Source organism: Pelodiscus sinensis, chromosome 1 (genome assembly GCF_049634645.1).
Source record: "Pelodiscus sinensis isolate JC-2024 chromosome 1, ASM4963464v1, whole genome shotgun sequence".
NCBI classification, from domain to species: domain Eukaryota; kingdom Metazoa; phylum Chordata; order Testudines; family Trionychidae; genus Pelodiscus; species Pelodiscus sinensis.
This window is the reverse complement of record NC_134711.1, coordinates 287,009,762-287,023,947: the sequence shown is the minus strand read 5'-3', so window position 1 is coordinate 287,023,947 and position 14,186 is coordinate 287,009,762. Positions and strand designations below refer to the sequence as shown.

The window sequence follows — 14,186 nt, the reverse complement described above, 5'->3', positions numbered from 1 at the left end:
GTACATGCCCCTCTGGCAGGGACTATACGGCCTGGAGGCCTAGTCAAAAGTACCTTTCCTGCTACTGGGGTATTTACAGCCCTGTGGCAGGGTCAAAAGTATATGATCCTCTGGCAGAGTATTTATGGCCCTGAGGTCTAGTCACCAGACAACTCCGTAGCCTGGAGAGGCTTGTCTGGTTATTGGGTAGGAAGATCCGGGCAGTGTCAGCCCAGAGCCCTAGAGGCAGCAGCAAGCTCCACGGTCTGCTCGGTGGGGATTCCTACCGATACACGCCAAGCTCCCAGAGGATTGTCCTCTTCCATGAGTTACTTCCTACTAGCTAGGGTTGCCAGACGGTCTCCCAAAAAATACCAGACACCCGGTATTTTTTGGTCGAGCAAAAAAAAAAAAGGAACACGGGATAAGCGACGATCACAACCCCGCCTCCTAACTGGGACTCCCAGCTGGAAGGCAGGGCCGCAAACGCTGGGAGCCTGTGATTGCGCAGAAACCTGGTGCGGGCAGGGCTGCCCACATCAGGCTTCCGTCCGGTGGCCAGTCGGAAAAATCAGAGAATACCAGACACTGCACATGTCCAGTATTGTCTATTTTTTACTGAGCAGAGGACTCAAATACTGGACTGTCTGGTAGGATACCGGACACCTGGCATCCCTACCTACCACTCCCAGCAGGATGCTCCACTCCCTGGGCATTGCTTGGTCAGTCAAACCCCTGTAGATGGCCTCCTTAATTGGGGCTGTCGTTAGAGCGCTGGCTGCTGTTCTGGGAGCTGCTGTATCTGCAACTGCAGGTCCTGGCGCTGCTCCTCGCTCCTCAGGCAGCTGCAGTTGTTACAGGGACTGATCAGGAGCTCCTGCCCAAGCTCCTTCCCCTCTGGCAGTCAGCTCCAACTGAAGGACTCCCTGAGCTTTTAGACCCTGTCTCCCCTGGGAGCATGCCCAGCAGGGCTGTGGGGGTGGGGGTTTTTCGGCCAGGGCAACTCCCTGCCATTCAGTGCAGGGTAGATACACCCCATCACAGACATAAATTAATACTTTACTTTATTTAAAATTAAGTTTGATAAACTAACATGAGAAAGTTAAAATGCTTAGTCTAATAATTTAAATTAAACCATTCCCCCCAGCTGCAGCATTAGCAAAATGGACTATGTAACTAACAGTGAGTTTCCATTAGCAACTGTTGGTCCACAGAAAGGTTTGTATTGAGCCAGGTGGTCCACGGGGTGTGCGGTGGAGAGAGCCCCTTCCTGCCCTCCCAGGAGAGCCACATAGCCCAGGGCAGGAGAGTTAAATCTTGGCACACCACTTTGGAAAGGTTGCCCAACCCCTGCACTATGAAATACCCTAATGACTGACAGGGACAGTGATAGGGATAGACTAGATTATGCAGGTTTACAACATCCCAAACAAGCAAGCAGTTAGATTTTCAGAGGTGCTGGCCACACAATGGCCATTGGCTAACAGTTCAGCATCTGGATAAACCAGGCCACTTACCACCTCATGACTCTTTACTATAAAAACTTTAAAATGTCCAATTAAGGCTACAATGTTCCAATGTAATATACAGAGCTACAAAGTCACAAACTGTTTTAACTCTGAATTCCCGCAATAGAGAACAAAGAGTTTCTAGGGGGACAGGCTCATTCTGGTGAGGTGCTCTGAACCCTCAACTACCAGTACTTTCCATGGGAGTTAAGAGCATTCAGACTGGACCCTGGACCTGTGTAGCTAGACACTGAATGTGCTTAGCCATATTTGGAACTTTAAACTTCAATTTTTAACTACTTTCTCACTAGAGCTACATTTTTAAATCCCTCCCTCCAAACCTCCCACTTTCACCCAAACACTAATTTATAATATTTGTATAACAGAAATTAGTTTCATTTTCGCCTGCACTCCGGGATTGCAATCTTAATATTCCTTGGGCTCGTCTACACTGGCCCCTTTTCCGGAAGGGGCATGTTAATTACAGCTATCGTAGTAGGGAAATCCGCGGGGGATTTAAATATCCCCCGCGGCATTTAAATAAAAATGTCCGCCGCTTTTTTCCGGCTTTTAGAAAAGCCGGAAAAGAGCGTCTACACTGGCCCCGATCCTCCGGAAAAAGCGCCCTTTTCTGGAGGCTCTTATTCCTACTTTGAAGGAGGAATAAGAGCCTCCGGAAAAGGGCGCTTTTTCCGGAGGATCGGGGCCAGTGTAGACGCTCTTTTCCGGCTTTTCTAAAAGCCGGAAAAAAGCGGCGGACATTTTTATTTAAATGCCGCGGGGGATATTTAAATCCCCCGCGGATTTCCCTACTACGATAGCTGAAATTAACATGCCCCTTCCGGAAAAGGGGCCAGTGTAGACGTAGCCCTTGTGTCTTTCAACTCACACATTCCCATCTCAAGGGCTCTACTTTCTATACTCAACACCCACATCTATAGTTGTCCTTAGTTGTCACTGATTGATGCAACTGAATGGAAATTGTGTGGCGTCTTAAAAATGTACCTCTACTGAGTAAGAAAACATCAACATGTCATTTATCAGCTGTCTCTTTTTTATTGAAGTGTAGCTGTAGACATGTTGGTTCCAGGATAATAGCGAGAAATGTAGATGAGGTAATATCTTTTGCAGGCCCATCTTCTGTTGGTGGAAGGGCTAAGCTTTCAAGCTACACAGAGTTTTTCCTTAGGTCTATGACCTTCTTATCAATAAACTGGGGAAATACAACCTAGATGGGGCTACTAGAAGATGCGTGCGATAACTGGCTGGATACTATAACTGGCTAGATAACCATTCTGAGGTTACAGCTACACTGTCTTTTTTTTTTTTCTGGAAGAGGTATGCAAATAGTGCTCACATTTGCATACCTTCTTCTGTTTTTTTTCCCCGGAAGAGGCTTTTCTGCCATTTGGCCCCGTCTACATGGGTCTAAATGTCAGGAAAAAAACCCTATTTTGAAAGCCCCTTTCTTCCTCATAAAATGAGGTTTACAAGGGCTTTTGAAAGAGGGTTCTTTTCTGACATTTGGCCCCGTGTAGACAGGGTCAAATGGTGGAAAAGCCTCTTCCAGGAAAAAAAAATCAGAAGGTATGCAAATACGAGCACTATTTGTATACCTCCTCTGAAAAAAATAAAGACAGTGTAGCCGTACCCGCAGAGAGCAGTTATTAATGGTTCACAGTCATGTTGGAAGGGCATAAAAAGTGGGATTCCACAGGGGTCTGTTTTGGGACAGGTTCTGCTCAATGCTATCGTCAGTGATTTAGATGATGGCATAGAGTATGATTATTAAGTTTGCAGATGATACCAAGCTGGGAGGGGACGCAAGGGCTTTGGAGGATAGGGTCATAATTCAAAATGATCTGGACAAATTGGAGAAATGATCTGAGGTAAACAGGATGAAGTTTAATAAGGACAAATGTAAAATACTCCACTTAGGAAGGAACAATCTATTTCACACATACAGAATGGCAAGTGACTGTCTAGGAAGGAGTACTGCAGAAAGGGATTTAGGGGTCATAGTGGCCCACAAGTTAAACATGAGTCGACAGTGTGACACTTTTGCCAAAAAAGCAAACATGATTCTGGGAATCATTAAAAGGAGAATTGTGAGCAAGACATGAGAAGTCATACTTCTGCTCTTTTCTGTGCTGATTAGGCCCCAGTTGGAGTATTGTGTTGAGTTCTGGGCACCACATTTCAAAAAAGATGTGGAGAAATTAGAGAAGTCCAGAGAAGAGCAACAAAAATGATTAAAGGTCTAGAAAACATGACCTATGATGAGAGAAGACTGAAAGAATTGGGCTTGTTTAGTTTAGAAAAGAGAAGACTGAGAGGGGACACAATAGCAGTTTTCAAGTATTTAAAAGGGTGTTACAAGGAGGAAGGAGAAAAATTGTTCTCTTTGGTCTCTGAGGATAGGACAAGAAGCAATGGTCTTAAATTGCAGCAAGGGACGTTTAAGTTGGACATTAGGAAAAACTTCCTGTCAGGGTGGTTAAACACTGGAATAAATTGCCTAGAGGGGGTTGTGGAATCTTCATCACTGGAGATATTTAAGATCAGATTAGACAGCCATCTGTCAAGGATGATCTAGACGAGAAGTTCCCAACCTTTTTTATACCAGGGACTGGCAAACCAATTCACAAACTTTTGGTGGACTGGTAACATGTTATTTGCATATATGCATATTAATTATGCATATAATGAATATTCAAATACACAAATAAAATGTTACTGGTCTGTCAAAAGTTTGTGAATTAATTTGGCGGTCCACAGTATAAAAAGCCTGGCCCCTAGAGCCAACCCAAACCCCTGGGCTATGTCTACACTTGCTGCTTCTTGCCCAAGAAATATGCAAATGAGGCTAAACGTGGAATATCGCCGACCCTCATTTGCATACCTAATGAGCTGCCATTTTTGCAGAAGAGGCTCTTGCACCAGAAGGAGCTGTCTACCCTGCCCCTTCTTGCGCAAGAAAAACCCTCTTGCGCAAGCCCCACTCCCCTCACCTGGGCCTGCCACAGCCTCCCATCTTCCAGTTGAGTGCAGAGTGCTTCCCCGTGCAGCAGGAACTCGCAGTATGCTGGGCCCCTGCTGTGTGCCATGGCAGCTAGGCCCCTGCTGAGCACTGTGGCAGTCGGGCTCCACGTGGTGCTTGGACCTGGCCGAGCACTACAGCTGCCCATCACGCAGCCCTGACAGCTGGGTGGCTGTTGGAACTGGAAACAGGACCGGCTCCAGCTGCAGCACTCCCGGTTGCCCGCAGGGCCACTCACCCTGCAGCTGCGTGGGTGTTATATGAATAAAAAAAGCAGGATCTTATGATGGGGATAAGCCAAAAAGCCACATTTATTGTAAAGATAATAATAAAGAATAAAGAAAAGATAGACGCAAACAACGTTGTTTAGCTACTTATTCCTATCCCTACTTAACCCTTATACACACACACACACACACACACACACACACACAAAACATTCATTCAATCATTCATCCATTCATTCAGGTTCTGTGTATTTGTTATAGTTACCAGCCTGGAAGTTGCTTGTGACAGAATACTGGCCGGGTACTCTGTACACAAGTGATGGTAGTGGGGAGCGAAATCCTGATCAGATGCGCATCTGAAGCTCCTGGTGGGCTGGCAGCAGAACCTTGGACTCTGACTCCATAGTCTTTAGTCCAGTTCTTATAGGAATTTCTTCCTATGCCAGTCTATGGGAATTGCTGCATCATGCTGATGTTCAGGGTGGCTGTCAGGTGCTTGTCAGTGATCTCATAGGGTGGACCTCCAGTACTTGGTTTTCTCCACTTGACACCTTTTGGTTGCACTGGCACCTGATGCCTTCTTCAGCCCTTTGTTGCTGCATTCTCAGGCTGGCACCTCTCAAAACCATTCATTCATTGTCCAAGCACTCTCTCTCTTACATACATTCGCTAATTAATGTTTCACATACAGTATTTTTGTATAATAATAACTTTACATATACAAGAGTTGTAGTTACAAAAAGTCACAAAAGTTTCTGGGTGGCATTTCTTAAAACATTCTCTCTCTGAGTGCTGAGTTAGTTACTGTTATAGTTACAATGTTTCACTTTGAGATTAGGGTTAATTGCTTCACAATGCTTTGAAGAGAATGGGCGTCAATTGTGTAACAATAAGTTTGAGCGTGCCCAGGGACACAGAGAGGGGAGCTGTTTCTGGCTACATAGTATTATATTTTTAACAGTTTTAAGTTACATGACCTAATATTACATTCCTAACAAATTATATTCTAGAGGGGCAATAATTATAAATCGAAACATTTAACAATCTTAACAAATAATAATAATAATAATAATAATAAATCTAAACACTTATCAAGCTTGATAACACTAAATCTAAACACTTATATGATTCTTCTACTAAACAAACTTATACTACTAAGACTTTTAGTTGTGGGGAACAAATTATGGGGAGTCACTTCCACTTGGGGGAATCATTTTTAATACTTTAATATATTATTCCTACATAGGGAACCCCAGCGTGTGGGGCTCAGTAGCAGCTGGGGGCATGGCTTGGCAGTGTGCCATGGCCCAGCAGGCAGGGGTTCACGGATCGCTGCTGGTCCACGGACTAGCAGTTGGGAACCGCTGATCTGTATAGTGCTTGGTCCTGCCGTGAGGGCCGGGAACTAAACTCGATGACCTCTTGAGGTCCCTCCTGGTTCTATGATTCTATAATTCTGCATTCAAATGTGATGTTTCTATTTGCATGCTACACTATCAAGAAGGAGTCATATGTTCCACTGTCCCACGACATACCAGTGTAAAATGCTCTTTCCTTACTCTGCTGTCCTAGAGTGTAAGCTGCTCAAAGCAAGGAACAGACTTTTGGTGGTGGAACATTGCATAAATAAACAAACAATATTAACAAATTAATAGTAGTAGCTATAACTCTTATTCCCTGCCTGCTTTCCTACAAAGTGTGGGAGGCAGAATTACTGTTCCAGAGGCAGGGAAAGGAGTTTGGAGTCATCCTGTTGGCAGATGTATACTGACTTTCTCTCTCCCTCTAAAGGTATGTCTGTACTGCAAGCATGTCTCTGTAGCACAGACACTACAGTGACTGAAGAGATTTTTCAGTGCCACAGTAAATCCACCCCCTGAAGAGGGTGGCATCAGCTAGGTCGATAGAAAAATTGTACATCTAAAGCGGGGGTTAGGTCAACCTAAATCCAGCACACTGAGCCTGAAGCTTTTCAAAGCCCTTACTGATGTATCTCAGGCTTAATCTGTATTATGCACCCTCCCCACATTGATCTAAGATACGCAGCTTCAGCTACACCACAGCGTCTTCCATCCGCTAACACTGGTGGCTGGTGCTCCCCCTTGGACTTTACCTACTCTTCTCATCCTGCTGGAGTACCAAAGCCCATGGGAGAAGGCTGGAGATCAGTGTATCAGGTCTGCTTAGACACGATACATTGACCACTGGTGGCTCGATGGCTACAGCGTGGATCCACCCATCCACCATGCAGTGAAGACAAGCCCTTAGTTGGGGGGAAATAGGAGCTGACCACGCCTGGCCAGCGCCTGGCCCAAGCAGCCCCAGGAACACTGATGGGGTTGCCAAGTGTCCGGTTTTGGACTGGACAGACCAGTATTTGAGCTTTCTGTTCGGGAAACAAATTGAGAAAATATAAATGTCTGGTATTTTCTAAGTAAGATATAACAGATTGCGATGTAATGTCAAGTGTGCCTGGTATTTTGTTGAAACCACCTGACAACCCCAGGCACTGAGCGGAGCTGGCTGGGAAAAGAATGGGAATGGGGATTGTATTTTCACGCCATGTTTAGCTTGTGGTTTGGGGGTTAAATCTCACTTGCCACCAGCCTGCTTCGGACCTGCCATGAGCCGGCCGGGGCCAGCCCCCCCGGGAGGGGGCACAGGGTCCAAGGCGGGGCGGCTGGCGGGGCAGCGCTAGGCCGGGCCCATTGACCTCAGTGACCTTTGCCCATTGGCAGGGGCAGCCCCGCGACTGGAGTTTCCCTCGGCCAAGAACGCAGCCCGGCAGGCGCGCGGGGGGGGGGGAGGGGGCAGGCGCGCAGGCGCAGTGCGGCGCGGGGGCTTCCCCCGTCCCGCGGCTCCCACGCGCCAGGCCCAGGGGCCGCCAGGGGGCGCCGCGCGCGGCAGGCTGCGTGTGTGCTACGTCACCGCTCTCGGGCGCGGCGAGGAGCGCGGGGATTGGTGACGCGGCGGGGACGTGCCCGCTATATGAGCTCGGCAAGCCGCTGCCTCGGCCCTTTCCGCCTCGCTCCCTCCCGCTCGCGGGTCGCTCGCCCGCCGCGCCCAGACCGAGCCGCGCCCGCGCCGCCCCTCCCCCCTCCCCGCCGCCGCGCCAGCGCCAGCGCCGCCGCCATGATCATCTACCGGGACAGCATCAGCCGTGAGCGCGGGGCGGGCGCCGCGGGGCGGGGGGCGCGGGCCGGGCCCCGCGCATGGGCAGGCCGGGCGGGGAATGCGGAGCTCTGCGGCGGGGGAGGGGAGCTTCCGCCGCCCGGCTGGGAGCGCCGGGGGGCGGGGCCTGGAGAGGGGGGCTGCGGGCGGGAGCGGGGGGGTGCCCGGGCCGCGCGGGGGGGGGGGTGCCCGGGCCGCGCGGGGGGGGGTGCTCGGGCCTCGCGGGGGGGGTGCCCGGGCCGGGCTGACGCCGCCGCTCTCCCCGCAGAGGACGAGATGTTCTCCGACATCTACTGCATCCGGGAGGTGGCCGACGGGCTCTGCTATGAAGTGGAGGGGAAGGTGAGTCCCGGCAGCTGCGGGGGGAGGCGGCCCCGGGGCCGGGCCAGGCTCAGCCGCAATCCCCTTGCCGGGCGGGGGCAGCCCTTGGCGGCTCGGGGCGTGGGGCAGTGGGCGGGGGCTCGCCTGCCTTGGGCCCTCCTGCGAGCGTGTCCGGCAACTCCCGTTTCCAGCCCTTTCCTGAAAGTGACGGGATTTGCTGCTAGTGACCGAAGCACGTCGCTCCAGGGCCTGGCCCGTCCGAGAATGCCCGAGCTCTAGAGGACACCTCGGAGAGCCGGTGTGGGTGGGCTCTAGTTCCTGCCAGTGCTTCCTATAGGAGTACTAGCCCAGTGCTTGATCAATATCTAAGCTGTATGGAAGTCCTAGCCCTAATTAGCTGGTAGGCCAGTGTAAGTGTTCTCAACACTGGTGCTGTTAAGCGATAATGGGGTAGCTCTGTGGTCCACTTGTGCATTAATATGAACAGTTCCTGAGCAGGCTGATGTACTCAGTGGGGCTGAGTTAATACCATCTTTAAAGTAGCTGTGTTACTCTGCGTCCTCAACATTGAGGAGTCCTGTGACACCTTGAAGACTAACACATTTATTTGTGCATTAGATTTCATGAACAACAAGTTTTTTAACCACGAAAGCTCATGCCCAAATGAATCGTCCTTTTTAAGGTGCATAGGACTCTTGTCTTTCTAATCAGTGTATCATTTAATTCTGTGGCACTTTCCTCTAATAAGCTTTTGATCTCTTTAAATCCAGATGGTCACCAGGACAGAGGGTCAGATTGCTGATTCTTTAATTGGTGGCAATGCTTCCACTGAATGCACTGACGAGGGAACAGATCCCACAGTTGTCACTGGTGTCGATATAGTAATGAATCACCATCTTCAGGAAACTAGCTTTACAAAAGAGTCCTACAAGAAGTACATTAAGGACTACATGAAAGCGTAAGTGCAAATTGGTGTTACCCGTAAATTCCTCTGACTGGAACATCACAAATTTGAGCTCCCTAACTTTCATGTTCACAAAAGTGAATGAGTCATGGGTAGGTGCTGTGTAGGGTGGTCAGTTTGACACTTGAGTAACTTCAGTGCTGCATTTGAGATGCATGAAGATGGGAGTATAGGGGACCACTTCAGAAACAAGACATAGCTGCAGTAGTGATGTGTTCATATGAGAGAGGTTTTCCTTTGCCCTCCTGTTGCATTGAGAGGGTCACAGGATGTTTCTTCTACCCCATACAATGAGGCTTAATGCAGTAACACTTATTAGGCCTCCTCGCCTCAGAGGAGAGGCATTCTAGAACTAGCGTAAGTCTAGAATGCTTCAGAGTTACACAAGAAATCTAAATTTCCAGCAAGCTTTTTAAATTGACAAACATAAAATGTTGAATTGCCTATGTTTCTGTATATAGAACTCTGATTATCCAGAGTGGTATCCAACATCCAGACATTTTTCTTCAAGTGAAAGGTGTTCCCTCCATTTTGGAAGTCCTATCTTGAGCCTCTTGAAATTGTGGTGTTGCTGCTATGGGACTCTGCCTATTCTCATGACTGTACTGGATGAAGAATGAAATGGGCTAGGTCTGAATGAGTCTCCTTGTGCAATCATCCCTGCCATGGAAGTACTATTGATAGCTTTTTTTAGCATCCAGAGCCTTTTTGTCAGTAGTCAGGGAGTGGCTGGCTGGGGGAGGGAGGAGAGAGTTAGGAATGCTACCCATAGAGGTTTGGCAATAGTAGGCAAGCTTCTTCACTTTGAGCATAAAGTTACTGGTCAGCTGAAATTGTTAGATTCCAGTTAAGAACTTGTTTTCTTTTGCTTAGAATCAAAGCCAGACTTGAGGAACACAAACCAGACAGAGTAAAGCCTTTCATGACAGGGGCTGCAGAGCAAGTCAAATACATCCTTGCAAATTTCAAAAATTATCAGGTAAGGTTAAATAACTCTTTATAGTATAAAACAAAGGCACAAATCCTAGCTGTGTCCTACTATTACACAGTCCGCTTAGACTCAGAACCTCCTGTCTGCTGCAAGGGTGGTGGTTGGAAGCCTCTTATCTACCCTTCTCCAGGCTGTCATATCATAATTTTGTTAATGGTTCTAATGTGCTTCAGTTCATGGCTTTGTTCAGCAACAACAGAATGGAATTGAGATAGCAATAGTACATTTGACAAGTTTAAGTATCCATGCTTTGCCTAGCTGCTCAATGTACAGTGGAGACACTGAAACTAGCTTAAAGGCAGTACTGCATTGATTTATTTGGGCAAGTCTAACCAGAAGAGCTAAAGGTCTTCCAAAATGGGCTTAGATTCATCAGAAGTGGATGGCATTTGTCATCTATATTAGGGTTGTTAGCACAGGATTGAATAAACAATTAACCGATAAGCCAGGGCTTTTTGGTTAATCTGATCAACTACATGCACTTCCCCCTTGCTGCCTCTATTGGGCAGTGGCAGAGGGGAGCTGGTTAAGCCAGCTTCCTGCAAGCACTCAATCACTGACCCATCTGCCCCAGTGAAGCTTCTGTCAGTCTCCTCCCCCCCCCCGGCCCCCCCCGCTGCCCCCAGACTGGTTGCTACTGAGGAGCTGCCTCTATCAGAGGCAACAATGGAGGGTAGCAGGGGGCTCCCCAGGAATGGGGCTGGGAGCGTACTGGCTGCTGCCCCTACCTCCAGTGACTATTGAATAATCATGTAATTGCACAATCTTGCTAACTGTGAATATTTAATTGATCTATATAACATCCCAAATCATATTGAGACTTTTTCATAGACAAGACTTTTGGCTGTTAAATGCTGTCCATAGAATAGTTTGGTAACTCCTACTACATTCCTAGTTGTAATAGTGCCAATTCTTCTTACAAGTTCTTTGTAGGTGAGAACATGAATCCAGATGGCATGGTGGCTCTCCTGGACTTCCGTGAGGATGGAGTAACTCCCTATATGATTTTCTTTAAGGATGGTTTAGAAACAGAGAAGTGTGTAAGTACTGAATTTTCTTGAGTCAAATTATTAATCTACTACTTGGCAAACTTCCCTTGTATACAAAAATGTTCACTGCTGAAAGTTACTAATTCAGAGTGGCTGTGGAGTTAGCATTGCCTGTCAAATATATATATATATATATATATATATATATATATATATATATATATATATATATATAGCATTGGTTATGGGGGTGGAGGCGGTAACTGATGAAATGGCTTGGATATATAGGAGTCAGACTAGCAATCTAATGGTTCCTTCTAGCATTAAACTCTTAATTATAGTGGAAACAGTACAGAAAGTCCTCTTCTCAAAGATGTGGTCCCACTACAAGATGACTCCTATACCAGTGTAAACAGAACAGTAGTTGATATTTCATGGTGTGCATTATAGTGGTGGTTCCCTTCATACCACCCCCTATAGTGTTACTAGTGGTTCATGCCTAGCAGTACTAAGGCACTGTTAAGATGAAGTAAAACCCTAATATATAAGCAGTGTTGTTTCTGGGGTTACGATCAGAAGGTAAACTCTTGGGTTGGGCCACAACCCAAGAAGAATTGCTGTTGATTATGGTGATTGATGCAGATGACAGTTCTCTAGTCATCAGGTATTCATGATGGAATTATATTTGATTCTGTAGTGAAGCTAGTATTTGACTCATCTGCCACAGCAAATACCTCCCATTAGATGGGGCCAGTACTGCAGGATTACAGGTTGAAGTGGCTGTGAAGAAGATTCATCTAACCACATGAATCCAGGAGTCTACAGCTGGTCCCTGAGTTGCAAACGGTCAACTTACGACCGTTCGCAGTTACGACCAAAAGTGTTGTAAATGGTGGACCCCGAGTTACAAATGTGACCCGCGCTTACGAACAACATGGTCGCATGTAACTCAATGGGATCCGACTTATGAACAAACCAAGTTATGACCAGTTGCTTGGTTCATAAGTCGGAGACAGACTGTATTGTGTATCAGATAATTTACAAGTGTCCTAAAAGTAGCCAGCTAAAGTTGTTTTCTAATTTTGGAGGTTACTGAAAAGCTTGATACAGCACTAACTATGCCAGTTAACTCCTGCAGCACTGACTTCTTAGAGCCATGTGGTTTTTCACAGGCTACCAGTGCACTGAAAGGCTAGCACTGATTCCCAGGGTGGAGAGCAGTAAAATGGCTTGTTCTCTTGGAATGCTCTACAGTGAAACAGCCACACAGCAGCTCTTCAGAGTCACTTTGATTTGTTCTGTATACTTTAATCTCAGAGGGGTAGCCGTGTTAGTCTAACTTGAAAAGCAAATAGTCATGTGGCTCCTCAGATTAACATATATAGCATTACGATCTTTCATAAGCAAAACCATTGCAAGCTCATGATACCCCTAGAGACTAACACATACACATGGTTGAAGTGGCTGCTGCCATTTTTAAATGCTCTGTAGTTCAAACTACCTGCCCGTGGCTACAAGCAGCACGGATTAGGTAGTTCAAATTAAAGCTCCTAATTTGAACTATCGTTATTCCTCCGCGCTGCCCGGGAACATGCAAGTGAAGCCCGGGATATTTAAATTCCAGGCTTCATTTGCAAGTTCGAATGCCTACATTAGCCACCCTAGTTTGAACTAGGGTGGCAGTGTAGACTTACCCTAGGGTGCCACAGGACTAGACATTTACTTAGTCACTGTAATGTCCCCTGTGAACCTTAACTTGTATTTGAATTAGTCTTGTTATGCTACCTTCTGGTCACACTGCCCTGCCCGCAGTGGAGGTGGGGAGAAAAATCTAAGTGGCCAGGTGCTTTTTATTTGTTGCCTCTTAAAGCTCAGAGCAAGCTCAGAGCATCAGAATCTCTGAAAGCTTGTAAAAATGCTATGCATCCTCTGATAGACCTTGAGCAAGTCTCCTGCTGCTCCTTGGTTTGCACTATGATGCAAAAGGAAATTCCTTGTGCTTTCTGCCTGCCTGCCTGGTCACATGGCAGTTCAGACTGAATTGGGGAACACATCCAGATAGACTCCATTGCTTGACTGAACATGCAATAACCATTGTATTCTTGTTACAGTAACAAAACCGAGCAACTATTTTGGATTCACCTTGTCATAACTTGCTGCTGCTGCTCTTTCCTCATCAACACAACACCAGGACTCAGCAGTGTCTAGCAACTGGACTGATACCATCTTGAGCTTTATTCACTTACTTGACCCTGATTTGGAGTGGAGGCATTGTTTTAAAAACTTGTCATGTAGGTTGTCTAAAATAAACTCATTAAACCCATTCTAGGTCATGCCTGTTGGTCTAATGTGTTTCTTAAGCTGAACTCTACAATGTGCTTGCTGCAAGTGTTGTGCCAAGGACCTTATACTTGTCAGTAGTATAGCCTGATCCTAGCACACTGCAACTTAAGACTGCCTTCAAATAGACTTCATGCAAGTCACTACTTGAGACACTGGAATGCAAGCGCAGGCTCCTAACATCCACCTGCCTAGTAGTCTGAGGTGAATAAGGGACATGTCCAAAGAAGTGCCATCATAATGAAGTGGACTTTCTGCATCTCCCACAGTTCTGCAAGCTGAAGTAATTAACTCTCTGGAAGAGATACCAAAACTAATAAAACAAAACTGAATTTAAAGCTATTAATACTGAGTATTGGCTGAGCTTCTTTAACAAGCAAGGGTATTTGGCTTCAAAGAACACTAGGATGCAGACTTTTAGCTAGTGCATTGTGGGGGGGGGGGGGGAATGTACCTTCATATAAAAATACAGAATAGCTTCATGAGCCAGCTACAGCCAAACCATGAAACTATGCCCACTGAACAGTTGTGCATGATTGATCAGTGATAGGATTAAGCAGACAAGTGGCTTGATAGTATCCCACCTATCTAAAGTAATCCCAATGAAGCAGGTTTTGATAGGAAAATAAGTGTTAGTGAAAGTAAGCTGCTGTCTT

At 46.8% G+C, this 14,186-nt stretch overlaps 1 protein-coding gene and 1 non-coding gene across 2 annotated transcripts; both read left to right on the top strand.

The window, feature by feature from the left end:
* Nucleotides 1-7,757: 7,757 nt before the first annotated feature.
* Nucleotides 7,758-13,518, top strand: TPT1 (tumor protein, translationally-controlled 1). The gene is made up of 6 exons (XM_075918996.1): nt 7,758-7,914; nt 8,194-8,267; nt 9,017-9,204; nt 10,084-10,189; nt 11,125-11,241; nt 13,302-13,518. Exons 1-6 carry the CDS (start codon nt 7,887-7,889, stop codon nt 13,302-13,304), a joined length of 516 nt encoding a protein of 171 aa, XP_075775111.1. The 5' UTR covers nt 7,758-7,886; the 3' UTR covers nt 13,305-13,518.
* Nucleotides 13,111-13,246, top strand: LOC112544949 (small nucleolar RNA SNORA31). Its single transcript, XR_003088329.1, has one exon. It is a non-coding gene; the product is annotated as a small nucleolar RNA SNORA31 (small nucleolar RNA).
* Nucleotides 13,519-14,186: the final 668 nt, after the last annotated feature.